This window comes from Phalacrocorax carbo, chromosome 1 (assembly GCF_963921805.1).
Source record: "Phalacrocorax carbo chromosome 1, bPhaCar2.1, whole genome shotgun sequence".
Taxonomy (NCBI): domain Eukaryota; kingdom Metazoa; phylum Chordata; class Aves; order Suliformes; family Phalacrocoracidae; genus Phalacrocorax; species Phalacrocorax carbo.
The window spans coordinates 196,735,729-196,755,021 of NC_087513.1; the positions used below are offsets into that span (position 1 = coordinate 196,735,729).

Genomic DNA, 19,293 nt, shown 5'->3' on the forward strand with positions numbered 1-19,293 from the left:
TGGAGAACTTTACACTGGGTGCTGTTGAAAGGCATTTAAAGAATAATGCAATCATCAGGCACAGCCAACATGGGTTTAGAAAGGGAAAGTCCTGTTTAACTAATTTGATATCCTTCTATGATAAGGTCACCTGCCTAGTGGATGAATGGAAGGTGGTGGATGTAGTTTTTCTGGATTTTATTAAGGCTTTTGATGTGGTACCTCACAGCATCCTCCTGGACAAGTTGTCCAGTTGTGGGATGAGCGGATTTACAGTGTACTGGGTGAAGAACTGGCTGAAGGACAGAGCTCAAAGGGTTGTAGTGAATGGGGCTACATCTGGCAGTTGACTGGTCAGCAGTGGTGCTTCTCAGGGTTCAATTCTAGGGCCAGTCCTGTTCAATATATTTATCAACGATCTGGATGCAGGAGTTGAATGCACCATTAGCAAGTTTGCTGGTGATACCAAACTTGGAGGTGCTGTTGGCTGTTTTGAGGGACAGGGGTATCCCTCACAGGAGGCCCTGCAGAGGGATCTAGGTCGATTGGAGCATTAGGTAATGATTAACGGGATGAAATGTAACAAGTCCAAATGCCAGATTCTGCACCTGGGCTGGAGTAATGCCGGGCACAAGTATGAACTGGGAGAGGGGTGGCTGGAGAGCAGCCCTGCAGAAAGGGATCTGGGGGTGCTGGATGACAGCAGGCTCAGTATGAATCAGCAGTGTGCCCTGGCAGCCAAGAGGCCAAACTGCATCCTGGGGTGCATCAAACACAGCATAACCAGCCGGTCAAAAGAGGTGATTATCCCGCTGTATTCAGCGCTGGCGTGGCCTCACCTTGAGTACTGTGTGCAGTTCTGGGCCTCACAGATTAAGAAGGATGTGAAGGTCATTGAATGCATCCAGAGGAAAGCAACAAAGCTGGTGAAAGGGCTGGAAGGCATGGCCTGTGAGGAGTGGCTAAGGACTTTGGGCTTGTCTAGTTTGGAGAAAAGGAGGCTGAGGAGTGACCTCATTGCCCTCTACAGCTTCCTGAGGAGGCAAAATGGGGAGGGAGGTGCTGATCTCTTGTCCCTGGTACCCAGTGATAGGAGGTGTGGGAATGCTTCAAAGCTGCTCCAGGGGAGGTTCAGAATTAGGAAGCATTTCTTTACAGAGAGGGTGGTCAAACACTGGAATAGGCTTCCTGGAGAGGTCGTTGATGCCCCAAGCCTGTCAGTGTTTAAGAGGCATTTGGACATCGCCCTTAATAACATGCTTTAACTTATGGTCAGCCCTGAATTGGTCATGCAGTTGGACTAGATGATTGTTGTACATATCCCTTCCAATTAAAATAGTCTATTCTATTCTAGTTTGCATTAGGAAAGAACTTAAATGCATAAGTATTTAAAGAATAATAAATGCCAAAAGAGCATGCTTTTATTCATGGCATGCTGTTAAAGAAAATCATATCTGTTTTTTAAATGTATTTTAGTATTTGGTGTTGGGGTCTCAGCAGTGGATAATGTTGTGTCCTGTAGTAGGTGTCTACCTCTTAAAAAGATGTAGAAAAAATGGAAGAAATACAGAGAAGTGGTTTTGGAAAGATAATAGGTTTGAAAAACATGACCTCTGAGGAAGGTTGAGGAAGTGGAGTTCATTTGGCTAGCAAAAAGAAGATTATATGGGCACACATGAGTATGTTCTGGTATTGAAAACCTTTATGAAAAAAAATATAATTGGAATTGAGACTGTGATAATTTGTTTCTTATGAGTGAGCAGATAGTAAGAGGAAAAAAATGGTATAATTTACAGCAAATGTGATCATGGTTAGTACCTAATCTTTTACAGTCTTGTCAATCTTTTCCCCCGTTTGTTGAAGAGGGAAATAGACACCCAGTTAGGTCTAGGATCTCCCTTACAGGGAGTTCTAAAGAAACCACCGTGGTAGATCAGAGACATAAATTTCATAGTAAAGGCAGAGAGCCTTCATAGGAGATTGCTTTTCTACTTTTTCTCTCTCTTCAGTTACTTGAAGAAGCACTGGTGTTGCTCATATTCTACTTTTTGTAGTGTTTTGAAGAGAGATGAAGTCATATGTCATTACTTAACCTCTTGAAGTTTGTGTAACCCCTTCAAAGTAGTTTTTTACCTTGCCTTGTTGGAAACCAAAGTTGTTTATGCAAAGAACAAATCCCTGGATTAGTTTTCATATGAGCCTTCTTAAAAGTATACTATAAAATCAAGTTGAAGAGTCTGCGTCTGAGGAAAAGATTAATAAAGGAGTGCACAGTGAACTCTGGGGAAGTGATAGTTCTATAAATAATTAATAGCTAAAAGCCATTTCAAAAAGACTGGTGCCCTGCTGAGGTCAGTATTAAAGTAGATGCTGGGACTTTCAAAAGCTCTTAAAGTCACCCTTCAAGGTTTGTTTAGGTTTCTGACTTTCTGGAGTTGAGTTCATTTTATGATAAAGAAAATGCTGATAGCAAATACTGTGAAGATTTGTTTTCCAGTGGTAATATGACACTATTCACTGGGCAACTATCTACAGCAGTAGAGTGTTTACAGATATCATAAGATATGAAGCACTTTTAAGGAAATTCTTTTTGCAAGTGTTAGCCCCATGAAACTCAAACATACTTCAGCGATAGTATTTACCATGTAGTAGAGCATTTCAAGAAACAGTGCAGGAAGTAGTTGCATACATCGCCTGGCAACATTTTGAAATAGATATATCTAAATATATATATATCTCTCTAAAGATATATCAATTTATATATATATTATATATATTATATATATAATATATGTTGTATATAATGATATATTTTATACATATATATATAAACACAGATTGCTTTGTTTAGTTTTATATAATTCTATTCTCACAGCTCACATGTCCTTTCTTTCCCCAGGATTGCAGTACTGGAGCTATATTTGATAGTGATAGATATAACTTGAATATGTCATTGCTTTAAACACAGCTTAGAGGGCCTGAAATTAAAAGCTCTTCAAATGTAGTGGAAGATTGTCCTTTCTATGAAAAGCTTGCAGTCAAAATAGAAAAGAACAAGAGAGAGGACCTGTTATCACCCTTGCTTAACAGGACATGGCAGGTAGTCTGAGAGGGGAAGAAAAGTAGTTTCTTCAAGTTCATACTGCAGTTTGTGGCAGATTCAGGATTAGAATCATGATCCCCTAAATATCTGTCTGGAATGGCTCTGGCAAAAGATAGAAAATGAGCATTACTGTAAAACAGTAGCTATTTCATCTTCCAGGGTAGGTACAGGTAATTTACATGATTAAGTTGTGCTGGCAAATGTAGTTTGCAGTTACCACATTGCTTAATATATTTATCGTTTTTAATAAGAGCTTACCTTGAGCAGCATTCATGATGTTTATTGTAAAAGAATAGGTCAATACCTAAAATTAAGTTTAGTTGGTTAAGCAGAATAAAAGCCTTGGCCTTGGGTGTGAGTGTGTACCAAAAGGAAACCTGTTGATCTGATTCTAGTTATCTCGGGCTTATGAATCTTTAAAGTTTAGGCAGTAACAGAAATTACTAATAGGTAATAGAATGGGGGGGTGTTGCATGTGTATGTATATGTGTGTGGAGTTACGTGTTACAACATGAAGGACTTGTTTGGAAATTGATTGCATATTTCTTATATTTTACTTTAAAGACTAGTTTTAATGTTTACAAGTAACACTGCCAACTTGTCCAAATAGGGTCATCAAAGGACACAGTATACAGTAAATTTTCATATCTCTGTGTCTTTTAATCCAAGTTTTAAGAACTGTGGGCAATGCAGATGATACATACAGCTTTTTGATGTCAGCATTCTTTGTTATCTCCCATGTCCCCCTTCCCTCAGCCCCTTTGTGGGGAGGAGAGAAGAGGGTGAAGAGGAAATAGTTTAAAATTATTTTTCTATAAGCAGCTCAAATGCATTAATAGTTTATAAATAAAAATGAAATGTTTTATTTAATTCAAAGGCCATATGGTACATATCTAGAATCACCTAAGTGGTTAATTGCATGTTAAATTCCTTTCCTCTTCCATAGTGTAAACAACTGCAAAAATATTTACATTCCCTGCCTTGCTAGATTTATTTATCATTTTATAATAAAAACACAGAAGTGTTATAAATTGAAATCTTAATCTCTTGCTTGACTCAATTGCTAAAATGTCAGTGATGTTTCTGGGATGGTTTACTTTCCCACTCCTAACACAGAAATGCATGACACTGAAAAACTGAAGAGTATTGACGTTAAGCAAGTTAGGGGTGCAGCACAAGATGTGGTTTCTTGAAATTAGCTTTCTGTTATTCTAAACAAGATTAGAAACTGCAGCAAAGGAAGTGGTTTTAAAGCGCTTTATTGATTTTTAAATTATTATTATTATTTGAAACTCCAGAATGGTGATGATGTAATTCTATAAAACTTAGAGGGCCTCAGGCCAAAAATACAGAAAGTAAGTTGACTGAGCAAGCCACTGCGTACCTGTGTAGAGAGTTGTTTCTGCCAGTCAGTGAGTGCTCTAGCTTTTCCCCAGAGGTAGCTACTGGCACAAATGGTTTGCAAACTCTGCACTCCAAAACTCATTAAACTGTTTCTTCAAGTGAGAAGGAATTGAGGACATCTTCAAAGCATGCTGTAAAGTTATGTAACAAACTAATACAATAAGGAAAAAAATTCCGTGATTTGTTTCAGAACAAAAGAGTGAATTCTTTCAGCTGCAAAGTGTATGTGAAAATCCTTTTCTTGTTTTGTAAAGTAAATGAGTAGTTAAACAGAAAAGTGGGAGAGTAAATTCTGCTGCATGACAGTTTGGCCTCCCTAAAATAAGCACATCCAGCAGCAGAGCTTGTGCTTTGGAGCCTGGAAGCCACAGCCCAGGCTTCGGCTAGCAGTGCTGGGCTGCTTGCTCCCATTACTGTGCAGGGGCAAGGAAAAAAGAAGAGCCCTAGCAGGAAGCTTCTCAGCTTGTCTAATTGCAGGGCTCTGTTCTTTTGGGAAAGGGAGCATAGAAGAGGTTCAGAGAAGGGCATCTAATGTGAGTAGGTTAGCACGCTAATTCTTGGAGTCACTGTAATGAATGAATGAGACTGAAATTTTCTGTACGTGTTGACTGGGTGTTGTTGCAGTTCTGTGCTGTGAAGTCTCTTGAGTGTCTTTCCTGAATTTTGAGAAAAGTGATCTTGAACTTCCATCTGGGACAGAATATGGGTGTGAAGAGCATAAAAATGCAAAGCGGAATAAAAGAAAAAAAGTGAAACCAGATCTCCTGGTCATCAGATAATACAGGTTTTTTCTTTTGCTAAAAGCACTTTTTCCCTCTGATATTTTAAAATGCGTGCACAGCTAGTACATCAAAATAGGAAACTTGCTAAGCTGAATGTGGAGCATCCCTCCAATCCGCACCCCACAGGAAATTTACCATTTTTCTCTGCTGGAAAAGGGCTTTTTAGTTCTTGACCTGTAACTTGCAGTTCTTTACGTCCCACCTCCAGCTCCTGCTGTGTGAGTGGCTGACACAGTGCCGAGAAAACATTGCCTGCGCTAACTTCATGTGCTTGTTTGCATGCCAGAGTGGTATTGCCCTGGAGTTCCACTAGCCCTGATAAACCTTGGTCTCAGCAGAGGGGAACAGCCTGTACTGAATTCTACGCTAATCCCCAATCTCTTCTGGCTCCCTAGTTACCAGACTCTGGAGCTTCTTCCTGACTCTCAGGAGTTTTCCACCCGTGCTGATAGCTAAATTCAAGGGCATCAGGAGCCATAATATCAAGTTAGTGCCAGACCCAGGGGTTCTCCACCCAGTAGCCCCTGAAGGAGATAAGTTGGCTGCTCCTCTATTGGGTTTCCTGCCAGAATAAGAATTTAATTAAGAAGGGGGAGGGAACCAAATATCATCTCCATCAAATATTGTTCCTTGTGGAAACTATTCAACAACTCACATTGATGTAATTACTGAAGCACACATTTTGTAATTAGAAGACTTAAATGATGAAAATACTTCTCTATTTAGTGTTGGGTCTTTTCAGGTTCTCACTTGTGCTTTTTGTCTTAAGATGCAAAGCAAAAGGGACTTAAATATACTTCGAAGTAACTGAAGTCACAGCAGAAACTGTTGGAAGAGCATTTTGGAAAGTCCAAGCACTAGTCAAGAATTTCTGTAGGTTTATTTTTATTTCCAAAAGATGTAGTCGGATTTTGTAGCACTGATTCCATGGAGTTAGTGGAGTTCCATGGAACAATGATTACCCACACTCAAACAAAATCTAGGTTAGTATATATTAAACTATCTGTAGGTTCTATCTTTCAGTTTTGTCTTTTTAGAATCACATCTAATTTTTTTTGTATCAGATTATTTTTGTGATAATCTTAACAGTTCTAAAATTAGAATTCAAATAATTGAATTCTAAATTACTTTACATAGTCTTCAAAACAGTTTAGTTTAACTGATCCTACCATATTGTTAAATGAATAAAGTGGCTTAGCTTTTCAATAGAAGATAAAAGTTGTAGTAAAACATTCAGATTTCTCCTAGTGCAGTAGTCCTATCCTCTCCAAAGATAACAGGATAAATACTTCTGTCCTCTGACTACAAAGGAAGCCTATGTGACTAGTTTGGGCAAGATGCCTGGTTTAAGGTAGCTAAAGTAAAACAAACTGAATCTTACCCTAAGGATGTATCCTACAAGGACTTTTTTTAAAATTCCTGATAAGGTGTAAGAATACAAAAGTATCAGTGAGATATTTTTGTTTGTTACAGGATGGGCTGGAAAGCCATTGCACATGGAATTTTGGAAATATTTCAGATATGGTTGTAAGAGAAGATTGATAATGTTGCTGGAAAAAAGGCCCCTTTAATAACTGCAGTGGATCAGCCACACACCTTTATTTCAGTTTGTTGTGTTGGATAAAAAGCAGGCATGAACATGACCTGTGGATGGCATATTATCATAACCCATGGGCTATGCTGTAAAATGTTCTGTTTTATAAACTCCTGGAATGGGTTCATGGAACTTTTTGAAGTAGGCGATTACTCAGAGTCTTCATTAGCTTTCTAGCTGCTTACTAAAAAATATAACATTTAATAAGGAGGGTGCCCTAGTTCTACATGTCTAGCCTTTACCCTTTCCAAAAGGGAAATTGATGTGTCGTCTTCTTCTTTTTTTTAATATGGAGAAAACATTAAAATCATTCAGCATTGGAAATAACACAAGAAATCAAGTCATTTTGCATCTATAGCTAATGTTATAAAATGAAGTTTTATGTAAAAAGGTGAACCATCTAGTTTTAAATACATTTTCAGTGATGTGTTTCATTTTTATTGATCATAGAACTTTTTAAAAGACTTAGTCTATATAGTCTTGGGCTTTTTGAACATTTTATTGCCTAGTTAACAATCTCATCTGTATAAAGTAGGAAGAGTTTTTTAATGCAGGCAGGTAGCTCCTTGTGAATTAGGGTAGAGGACGTGTCTTAATGTTTAATCATTTGTGTTCAGGTAGCCAAGTCCAGTTTTGGAAAATTAATTGCTAGAACAGCATAGAATCAGAAAATGCACTTGAGTAATGTAATAGGTACTGGGTAATGGTGAAATATTGAAGATTGGGAGTTCCTGATCAGAAACTTTGGGTGAGGACTGACAAAAAAGTAGTGTCAGGGAATGATGACATGCTAGAGTTATTCACACTCTAGAGTGGGAAAAATCTGTACTGGTTAAAGACAAAATTTAAAATCCAATATAGTCTTCAAACTTTACTAGGGAATAGCAGTGTTTATAACCAGATTTCCCTGACTGCTTCTGGCAATATGAAAACAATCTTAGTTACAGTATGCCTTAGAGGATGGTAGTCATCTTATATAACTTGAGCTATCTAAAAGTCTGTTCCTTATGAACTTCCAATGAAGGAAGAGAGAGTCATCTATACCTTATCTGTCTCAGGCATCTGTCTTAAGATGGGTTGACTCATCCTCTGTTTTTGTTACCTTTTTTGGACACTGTCCTGCTGCCAATGAATTTTTGAATTCTCAACTTCATTGTATTTGAGAACCTCCACAATTGCAGGTAGAGAGGCGAGCAGTGTCTTTCCTTGGTCTTTCTATGTCCTTTCCTTTTCTCTTTAGAAAGGAAGCAATGTGAATTTTCTTAAGTATATTAGCAAAGACAAGGTCAAACAAAATGTCTTCCATTTGAACAGAGGGTACTGAGGCCTGTTTTAGGTGCAGACTCTGAAGCAAGCCTTTAGTCTTGGACAGGTTGCTAAGATGATGTTCTTTTCTCCTTGCTTACTCGTGATAGAGAGTTTCAACAAACCTGATGAATGGAATGGCTGATCATCCTGAAGTGCAGACAAGCTGGTTTAGGTGCAGACCATTACATTCAAGAGCATTTGATGTGAACAATGTAATCTGGGCTGTTGACAGAGACATACTGTCCTAGTTACAATTTATATGATGCATTAAAATCCTTCCTGATGGGAGAGGTAGAAATATTCTTCCCGGTGTCAAGCTCCTAGAAATTATTTTTGTTTAGCAGAAAAATCAACTTGGATCTTTCACTGAAATGAACTATTTGGAAACTATTTAAATTTCTGAGTGTGACAATTAATCAGCAAAGCTCTCCACATTCCCAAGAGAGTTGTACTTTGAAGTCAAAACTTTTAATCCTAACTTTGAAAATGTACTGTACAATAAAATAAAAACTGACATGTTTTCCTGCTCAGTCTTCTAAAAATGTAGGCTTTCTGATCTGTTTCAAAATGTGCTTTTAGTTTAGTGATTGTGGTTATAATTAAGGGACTAGCTAGAAAAACTGTAGCTAAAAAGTATAAACATGGCAACCACAATACTTTTCAGAGCAAACTGGAGAATCTGTGTCCAAACTGAATGTTTCTACATACTTGCATTACAATGAGGTACGGTACAGTTGCGGTTTACTTTAAAGAAAAGAAAAAAAAGTTAATCATTCTTAAGAATTTGCATCAAGCATCGAGCCTCACAGGGAAATTGAAGACTGGAGACATTTTTTCATCTCCTCTAACTTTGCTGTACCTGCTTTAAACTAGTTGTGCATGCTACCAGTAGAGGGTAGATTGCTCACCTATGGCATATTCCATCTGTTTTGGACACCTGTCTTATGGTGAAGATAAGCATCTTGTTAAAAGTAGCTTTTGAATGGCTGAATTACAGCTACCTTTGAGAACTTTATTTGTCGGTGTTGCTCAGAAAAGGGAGCTAACAGCCTTGTTTTTCATCAGCTGTTCACAATGGTCTAGATTAAAGGCCGCTGTTTGCTACCTTTTTTAAGGTAAAAGGACCGATTAAAAGCCAAATACTTTCTTTTTGTACCTTCTCTTTTTTTTAACGTACACATACATCTTTGACTTGGCTAATGGAGAATAAGATGATGATCAGCACTTTCTTGAATAACGAAACATAGTTTATTTCAGCTGTCTCAAAAATCAGGAGATTGTTACTTACAGTGTGATGGAGAATCAAGGTCAAAGATAAATAGTTCTGGAAAATTGCTAATACCCCTTCGCTTTTCTGTTTGGCTGCCTCAGAATTTCAGTCGCTGACTCTAGGATAAGAACAAGCATATGACAGCCCACAGATTTAAATGTAAAATATGTTATGCTACTTTATTGTTTATCTTCTAGTTCCTCTTTAAAAATCTGTTTTCTATAGTACCTGCAAAAATCTTGACAACAGTCAAATCACAAGAATGTTAAGAGCTTCAACTTTGGATAAGAGGACAAATAACATATGGGACTTGTTTCCTCAGAGAGCTGAAAGGGCAAAGTAAATTTCTCACTCCTTCATCAATACATTCATCGATCTTCAGTTCAAAAGCTCAGATCTGTTGGGAAACAATTCTTTTCAGCTTGGACCTGCTTGCTTTTCCATATTGCACCAGAAAGGTGATGAAATCTTAGTCCTGGGGATACTGAGACTTTAGACAGAGCCCTTAGAAACCTCGTCAAAGTTGGTTCTGCTTTGAGCAAGGGTTGGACCAGATGACCTTCAGAGATGTCTCCCAATTTAAATTACTCTGTTACAGTCAGGGAAATTAAAAAAAGAAGTATTTTTATATTTTTATTTCTGTGAAAGTAAGCTGATACTTCTGATTTTCTCTGCTAAGAAAACAGAAGTAATCAGTCAACACCAAACAGCATTAAAAAAGGAGTCCACCGTCACTGGAATGAGTCATAAAGCCAAGTAACAATACATAAATGAATAACAATACAATTACAGACGATAGTCTGCTATACGTATGCATTTAAAAATGTGCAGACAAATCTGTGAACAATGACATTGCATGTGGATGTAATTTGTCTACTGCTGAGTTTTTTGGCATATGGGAAGCTGTATTTTTTATACTATTAAATGCAAGCCCTATTATAATCTTTTTTTGTGGCAAAAGTTTATAGATTGAACTTTTCCAAGTGCGGCACTACACTTGTCCACATGGAAAATGATAAAATGTGGTGTTACTTGTAATAAAGTAATTAAGGTTTCCTTTCAAGGCCAGTAGAATAACACACCTATTATCAAATATGAATACGCTTTTTTTACTGCTTGTTTTTTTCTCTCCTTCTGACCCTTCTTACATATAATTTCATTTGTGATGATCAGTATATTGGATATACAATATTTAGGTTGAAAAATGCTTCTTATGGTAGGGATGTGTTCATTCTGGGATTTCTGGTGGTGGTTGTGGGGGTTTTGTTGTTGTTGTTGTTTGGTTGGGTTTTTTTAACTGTTTGTCATTAATAGTACCAGATTTCTGCCATCATACTTCAGAAAATGCCGAACAATTGAAAGGATTTAAAAGATTACTCTGTTCTGGTTTTTTTTTGTTTTTGTTTTCTCCTTACAGGCCTGGCAGCTGCGATTCAGTCATCTTGTGGGCTACGGTGCCAAATATTACTCCTACCTCATGTCTAGGGCTGTTGCCTCCATGGTGTGGAAACAGTGTTTTGCTCAGGACCCGTTTGATAGGTAAAACCAGAGAAAATATTAAATAGAATGAAGTGTCATGCTACTTGTATCTGGAAAACATGAAGCAAATGGGGCCATGTAGGTTGATGGGCTTTATTAATGACAAGTAGTTTTTAGCCTTGTTCTTGATTTTAAGAGGATTACAAAACTGGAAATAACCACAGGTATAAAGTGTACTTTGGGACATGTTCATTGATGCAAAAAAATTCATGTCGATGTTTTAAAATATAGGTGTGCCAGTTGGGAGGCATTGAAATCCATATTTAGATGTAATTAGAGAGCTTGATTTTCATAGATGCCTAATTACTTGTAATTTTCTATTGAAATCAAAGCAGCTGCGGGTATTAAACAAGCCTCATGTCACCAACTTCAAAGCTAAGTATAGCTACCCTGCTCATTTTGCTTTGTGAAATTAAAAAGTAAATTGTGAGATGATAAATTGTAGATGTTCTTGCACCGTAGGTGAATGTTCAGAGCATTGTAACAGAGCAACTTTTCCCCTTGGAGCAATGAAGGCTGAAACGTTGTTCACAAATTAACTTCTGTAAACACCAACACATATTCATATGTATAAAATTTGTCTAGTTCAGTTACTCATAGTGTAATTTTAAATGTAATTTGAATTTGAGGAGTCAACATGGGATCAAGGCAGTCATTGTTTTAGGCAGAAGATTTCATTTGATCTCTGTCTCTGAGATCTAGGGATCCTAGAAGCAACTCTGAAAGCTGAACAGGTTGCGTTTGCAGATGGCTCTAACATCTGTGTTTCTCCAGGGCAATGGGTGAGCGTTATCGTAGAGAGATGCTGGCACACGGCGGTGGAAAAGAGCCCATACTTATGGTTCAAGGTATTAAAAAAATAGAACTGTTTTATTCCCTTGCTCAAGGAAGAAATAATTTAACTGCATTTCCCAGTTTGGTCTTTTTAGTTTAATTATGATTTTCATTTGATTTATTAAATAAAACTTGTTTATTTATTTAGTTAAGTGGACTGGTCATCAACTTTGTGTCATGGTCAGTAGAACTCCTTGTGATGCACAGAATAAAAACCACACAGAGTTAGGGTGAGGTGTTGGAAGGGGTTGTTTTACAAGGCTGTCTAAAGAATTGAGAATAAGAGTATCACAAACTTGAAGGAAGATAGATGGCACCATTTTTGGATACAAAAAATGAGTAATCTCTACATAAATGGAATTAATAACAGATCTGGTTATTTTTGATACAAGAATTTGAACTTGCTTTGACCACATCATTTTAGCATCATCAAAATAGCTTTGGTTGTATCAGTATTTTGAGTATACATTCACATGAAATGGAAGTCTGAAGACCGTAATAAAGAAGCATTGTTCATTATTTCTCTCAGTACCATATTTGCCTTTTGAATCTGGAAAATAACGTCTAAAAATCTTTCCTAGCAATGGCAAAAATACTATACCTTGTATATTGAAAAAAACGTCAGGAGGATGAAAAAAGTTTGAGAAACTGCTGACTTTATCTCACATCTATCAGTGAGATCAGGATAAAGACTTTCATCTGTAATGTTGCAGTATTCAAATCAAACATTTTTGTATTAGTGTCGCTGTTCCTGATATGAGCACTTGGTAAGAACTTCGTCTAATAGGGCATCTTTCAATTCCCTCTGAAATTCTTAATATTAATTCATTAGCCTCCTTTCCCTCCAGTTTGGTACCCTGGAAGTTGTGGGTTTTTTCCTACAGATAAGGAAGACAGTGGTAATGTGTCTGTATTTCATCATGAGATTGGCACAGTTTCATAACTAGAACATTTCAGTTCTTTGACCTATCTGTTTATATTTGAGGCCATAACCTCTGCTCTCCTTAGACTCATACATTAAGCAACTATATATTCTCTAGATTAGTCTATTTGTATTTCTGATATACAGGGTTATTTTTCATTCAGCATGACTTTGCAAACTTGCCTTTCTTTACCGTCCTTACAGAGTCTGTGTTTATAACCTCAAAAAATAGTAGCCCAGAATTGTGGATTAAGTAGTTGCAAGACAGGAATGTACATCTTTACAAGCAAATCCAATTACAGTCATATGGTAGAGAAAGAAAGAAAGAAAGAAAGAATGTTTAAAAACACCAGTTATGCTTATCATCTCTTCTATTTCTGGGACGTATTTTTAATTTTACTGAGCATGGAATCTTCCTAGAATGTCCTAGAGGCTATGTTGAAGTTGCTGGCAGTGTGCTCCTTTGAATCAAATACTATTTGAATGAAGTTTACAAAGTTAATGTGTCGATGGATTTATATAAATTTTATGGAAGTAGAACTGGCTTTCCCCCTTGTATGTGAGAGAACACAGTGAAACATGGTACAATCAGTTTGGGGTTGAGAGTGTGCATCAGTTATTTTGGATAAAACTTGCTACTAAAATTAATATGGAAAAAGTGCCATCATAGTCCAGGAAATTCCAAGTTTATTTTAAGTTTAAAGGAAATCCAAGTATGATGAAGTCTGGCAAGGTACAGTGAAAGCACACAAACAAGTTTAACTCTTGTAATGCAGTGATTATATGTTTTAGGCATTTCAATATTCATATTCACCCAATTCATTTAGTGCAGTAGCTTCATTGGTGAGTTGGTAGGACCAATGGTGACAGATGAAGAGGCAATAGCTCTGCAGCCTGGGGTTTGAAGAAGAGAGTAAGCTGTGTTTAAGGAATAGTTGTGCATACTGCAGGGCAGTGAACTTGATGTTAGTGGTAGAATAATGGGATCTTTTGTGATGTGACAAAAAAATCTGTGTGTAAAAGATATACAGTTTGATTTTTTTTTCTTTAAATCAGTAAATCCATAGACCACTAAACATAACTTTGTGTCACATTAAGGTCAATAACTGTAGTGCACCTGCTGGTGTGTTTGTTCACGTGTAATAGGAGAACCAGACAGCAGTAACTCCTCTGTGTCAGCATTAGCATGAGTGGCACTGGTGATAAGAGTACAGACTATGACTTACAAAAACTGGCAGAAGTTTTCAAGATGTTTTCACAGAATTACATAACCACATAATAGCTGAGGTTGGAAGGGACCTCTGGAGGGCATATAGTCCAACCCCCTTGCTCAAGCAGGGCCACCTAGAGCCAGTTGCCCAGGACCGTGTCCAGGTGGCTTTTGAGTATCTCCAAGGAGTGAGACTCCACAGCCTCCCCAGGCAACCTGTGCCAGTCCTTGGTCACCATCACAGGGGGAAAAGTGTTTCCTGATGTTCACAGGGAACCTGAGTGCTGAATAGAGGGAAAGGATCGCCTCCCTCAGCCTGCTGGCCATACTTTGCCTAATGCAGCCCAGGATGCCATTCACCTTTGTGACAAAGGCCGATTGCTGGCTCATGTTCAACTTTGTGTCCACCAGGACCCCCAGGTGCTTTTCACCCAGAGTGCTTTCTTGCTGAGTGGCCCCCGGGATATGCTGGTGCCTGGGGTTGTTCCTCCCCAGGTGCAGGACTTTATAATTCTCTTTGTTGAGCTCTGCCCCATCATCTAGATCATTAATGAAGATGTTAAACAGAACTGGACCTGGTGTTGACCCCTGGGCTACACCACTAGTTATTGGCCAAACAGACTTCGTGGCACTGATCACCTCCATCTGGGCCTGGCCACTCATCCAGTTTTTAGTCCACCTCCCTGTCTGATTATCCAGCCCACACATTAACAGATTCTCTGTGAGTATCTCATGGGAGTCATTGTCAAAAACCTTCTTAAAATCCAGGTAGACAGTATGTCATGGCTCTCCCCTCATATACCAGCTCAGTTGTTTCATCATATAAGGTTATCAAGTTGGTTAAGCATGACTTGCCCTTGGTGAATCCATGCTGACTATTCCTGATGATTTGTTTGTTGTTCATGAGCCTGGAAATGCTCCACCACCTTCCTAGGGATTGAGGTGAGACTAACCAGCCTGTAGTTCCTTGAGTTCTCCTTCTTGCCCTTCTTGAAGACAGGAGTAACTTTTGCTTTTCTCCAGTCCTTTGGCACTTCTCCCAGTGGCCATGATTGATCAAAGATTACTGAGAGTCACCTTGCAATGCCAGCTGCCAGCTGCCTCACTACTCAGCATCCCATCAGGGCCTGAGGGCTTATGTATGTCCAGATTGCTTAGGTATTCCCTGATCTGATCCTCTTTCACCAAGGGTACATCTTCCTTGCTTCAGATTATCACACTGGCTACTTTTATGTTTTGAATTTCACTTTTATACTCTGAATTTCTTTAATTTTACTTTAAACAGAAATTTTAGAAGATATTCAAGATAATAAAAATAACCAGAATTCATCAGCAGATTCCTTGCCTGTGCATATTGTGATGTTTTTCTGTCGATAGTGCAAAACTTAAAAAAAAACATGCTTGACTGACTCCCTGGAAAATGAAATTAAAGTGACTCAAGTCTTTTGACAAGTTAATAAATTGATTGCTTGTTTGGGATTATTTGGGGTTAAATCATAGAACACACATGATGGAAAAGCTTATTATATGTTTATACTTAATTGCGCTGAATGTATTACAAAAATGGAGAATTCAAGGAGACAAGTAAGAACAGTTACTTGTTCCTTACTTTGTTTAGGTTCAGTCAGCTTCTGACTCCTTTTGCTGCATTTTTTCCTTTTCATTATGGGTCTTCCAGAATACTTGATTTCCATCTTTTGTTGGTTTTCATCAGTTGTAACACTGCGCTCCCATAGCAGATGACCAAACAGATTCCTGATTAAAGACAGATTCCCACAAACTTAAAAGCTTGTTGATTTTACCCTTCTTCAGGGAAGCAGTCCAGATTCTGTGCTCTCTGGTGCCATATTTCAAAAAACATAAGTTCCGTAGGCTGTTATTTCAGGCATTTTTTTAAATATAAAGAAATGTGCTTGTACAAGTCTGACTTCTAGATGCACATATGTAGCGTCACCCTTGAAGTGCTTCCGTATCTCATTGTGAAGTTAGCCATATCAATTGACTGTTTGATAACAGATAACTTCACAAGCATATTTCATTTATAGTTTCTTTGTTAGGTTTTTCTTCTCAGAAGCTATCTATTGTCTTTCTTTTGTGTTTGGATATGACCCTAGCTTTTCATCTTTCTCCCACATGATTCCATAGATGTACTGATTAGGGAAGATAAAGGATCTGACCTGCCATCCAGTGGAGTTACTGACAAGATTCCTGTTTGGACTAGTCTTTAATTAGAAAACATAATATACTTTTTTGTTGTTGTTTGAATTTGATTCTCTTGGCATTTGTTTCCATTTAGAAAAAAAAAAACCACAAAGGCTTTATGAAACTTTTTTTTTACGTTTTCTGAAGTGACCCCCTTTTACCCCTTTGATAATCTCCAAAATACAGAAATAGTCACAAATATGGATAGCAGGAGCAATTAAAAAATGGGTGAACAATGCTTTGTCCAAGAGGCTTGTTTGTTTTTTTTTTTTTTTCCTTTAGAGAGGAAATACAGTTTGAGAAGAACTTGATTCCTCTGTCATTTTGGGTTGGCCACATGGCTCTTTCAGACCCTCTCCTCCCCAGGACTACATGGCATTAGGGATTCCAAATTTCTTTAAAGATATGTAACCCAGGTGTCCCTTCCAGGTTCGGTTGTATGGTTGCAGGTCTGAACAAGACTCAGGTGTGCACCATCCCTCCCTCTCTCCCTTGGCACTCCCTGGCTGGAAAGAAACCCAGGTGCATAGGCAGAAAGTGAACTGCAGTGTGAAAAGTACTGGGTTGGATGTTCTGGGAATGGAGAGCATGGAACATATCCTGCCATGCACTTCTGCAGTTTTGATGCAGTCACATTGCCCTTTGAGTCTCAGAAGAAGTCCTAGTGCAAAATACCTGCGAAGTTGCATTCCTGATTTGTTAATGCTGCATTGCATGCAGACAGACATAGTCAGCCATGTGCACGCGTGGTAATCAAACCACCTGAATCTGTAAATGAACATGCATTTGCTCCAGTGCAGTTGGAAAATTTGTTTTTCTGTGCCTCAAGTTATACTTCATGGAATGATTATGATTTGAAGAGGCTCTAAAAATCTTCAGATTATGATTGTATGTCTCTTTGAAAGTATAAGAAATATGCAAAAATCCTAAAAGGTGATGTTAATGGCAGCTATATGTTAACTCAAACTACATGGACCCAAAATAATTAGTGTTCCAAAGGGGCAGAGGCCAAATTTTGCCACAGGCTTTATTCTTCTCCCAGTTTTCAATGATTGTAGGTTATAGCTAGCCATCTCTCAAAAGGGTGTGGTTAACCACAGTGCTGTAATGTGAAAGAAGACTTCAAAGCAGGGAAGATAAGCTGTGCAGTTGCCTTAGGCTTGGGAGAGACTGAGCTGAAATAGGAGTTGGACTAAACATATAAAATACACTCCTAGTTTTTAAAACTGCAACCATCAGACCTTGTGGACATCTTACTAAATCATTTAGACTGAAGTGCTGAGTAGTTACAATATATCAAAGCTGATCATGCTTTGATATATTTTAATTGAGTTTAAAGGGAGACATGACCATTCTTAACACATCTGTGTAGAGTAAGAGGTTGAAACACGGAAATACCATCAGTGTCTATTTCTTTTGGAGCTGTCTACTCTAAAATCTGTAGTTATTTATTTCATAAGGGCATGATCATTTTACTACAGTAGGAGTTCTTCAGCAATGACGTCAGTTACTCTTCATCCTTTCCTTGTAAAAGCAAATTCTGCTAGTGTCTGCTTTTGATGTCAGTGATGGGAAAATAGCAATGCAGTAGACCACTAATGCAAGAAATCTGAAATCTGTTTGCATTATCAAAAGTTGGAGCTACTGCAGCTACTGGCTAGGAGGTAATTTGACATCATTGTTGCCAAAATGGTTTTGAATTCTCCTTCGTATTTAAAACAAACCATGTGGAGTCTGAATGAATGCAATTTGTAACAAGTTTTGAGAGAGATTTGGTAAGACTGTATTCAGCTGCACTAAAATACTTCCAAGTGTACTGTAGTTAATTATGCTTCTTTTATTCATTTTGTAATACCCAGGGTTGGAATGTTTTTGTTATAATTTGCCATTTTTATGTAAGAGGAAAATTAAATCTACTTGAAGATAATCCCAGCATCAATCTCTCATCTTCCCTGCTAATCATTATACTGTTAGCTTTTCTTCTTTTACAATGTATGGATAATCATAGTTTTAAGAATTGTCCACAGCAGAATAAATTTTAGCGTGTCGAAAGAATTAGCTAAACATCATCTGGGCTGGCTGTTTTTTATAAAGTTAGTATTGGAAGGGAATATTGGAATATTGTATTTTGGGGCTTGGGGAGTGGTGGTTATGTCTATTATGTCCATCTTTATACACTGTCTATGCAGCATTACGGTCATCCCTTCGTATTGATACATGACAGAAGAGGGCATATTGACTATAGAAAAATGGTTCTTTTATGTAGCCACATCTTAAAAACTAGAAGGAAGGAATAATTTCACTGACTTGAGATTTTTAGACCTGAGCTAGTCATCCAGGTTTCCTTTCTGGGATACAGGGAAAAGTAGGTTCTTCATAGGCACAGCTCTTCTCATCATAAATTAGACCTGAAAAAAGGTCAGATGAGTGGCACCCATGAAGGTCTTCCTACTGCTCAGTCTGGAGAAATAGAGCCAGTTAGTTCAGATGTAAATGTCTGAGGCAAAAGGAGGCCAAAAAAAGGCAAAATGAGTTGCGCTGTTGGGACTGGACTCCTCCAACTGAGTTTGAGATGTAGTCATGCATGACAGTACGTGTTCCAGCAGGCTGCCATCCATGTCACCTTCTGAAGGCATTCTTTCCACTTCTGAGAAAACTGCAGGAAAATAATACGAGTTTGAACTGGAATTTTCCCAAGGTTGTTGAGGAGCAAATACGCCTGTCCCTCAGCCAGCCCACTCAGGAACCTGAGAGAGGGAGTCTTCAAGAGGCCATGGCTCTCTGGGGAGGTTAGATTAGTAGTTGGTATCTGGACACATCTGTTTCTGAGCCCAGCATATAGCAAGCTGTTTTTCATTGTGAACTAATTCCACATTGTGAAGTAATTCCACAGCAATTTTACTAACATTAGAGTAGATGTCAAGTTTACCAAGTTTTTGGAAATACTAATTCTGTTCTCTTTGATTTCAAAAATAGCTTGATGCAAATTTCATTTAACAGCATTTCAGTCAATCTGTATGTAGTACAGGATTTATTTTCCTTTTAGTGCTCAATATTAATCTACTGCGTCATGGCAGTTTGTGTTGATACTTGCAATGTGTTTAAATCAGATTTAAATGGGATTCTGTGATGTCTTAGCAAGAAAA

The 19,293-nt window shown here is 38.0% G+C and overlaps 1 protein-coding gene across 2 annotated transcripts in view; it reads left to right on the forward strand.

The window, feature by feature from the left end:
* Window positions 1–19,293, forward strand: part of MIPEP (mitochondrial intermediate peptidase) — a 78,764-nt gene that overhangs the window by 58,068 nt on the left and 1,403 nt on the right. For both annotated transcript variants that reach the window (XM_064441140.1, XM_064441141.1), the window contains exons 17-18: window positions 10,858–10,979; window positions 11,754–11,827. In XM_064441140.1, coding sequence (XP_064297210.1) covers window positions 10,858–10,979; window positions 11,754–11,827 — 196 coding nt within the window. The remainder of the gene's footprint in view (window positions 1–10,857; window positions 10,980–11,753; window positions 11,828–19,293) is intronic.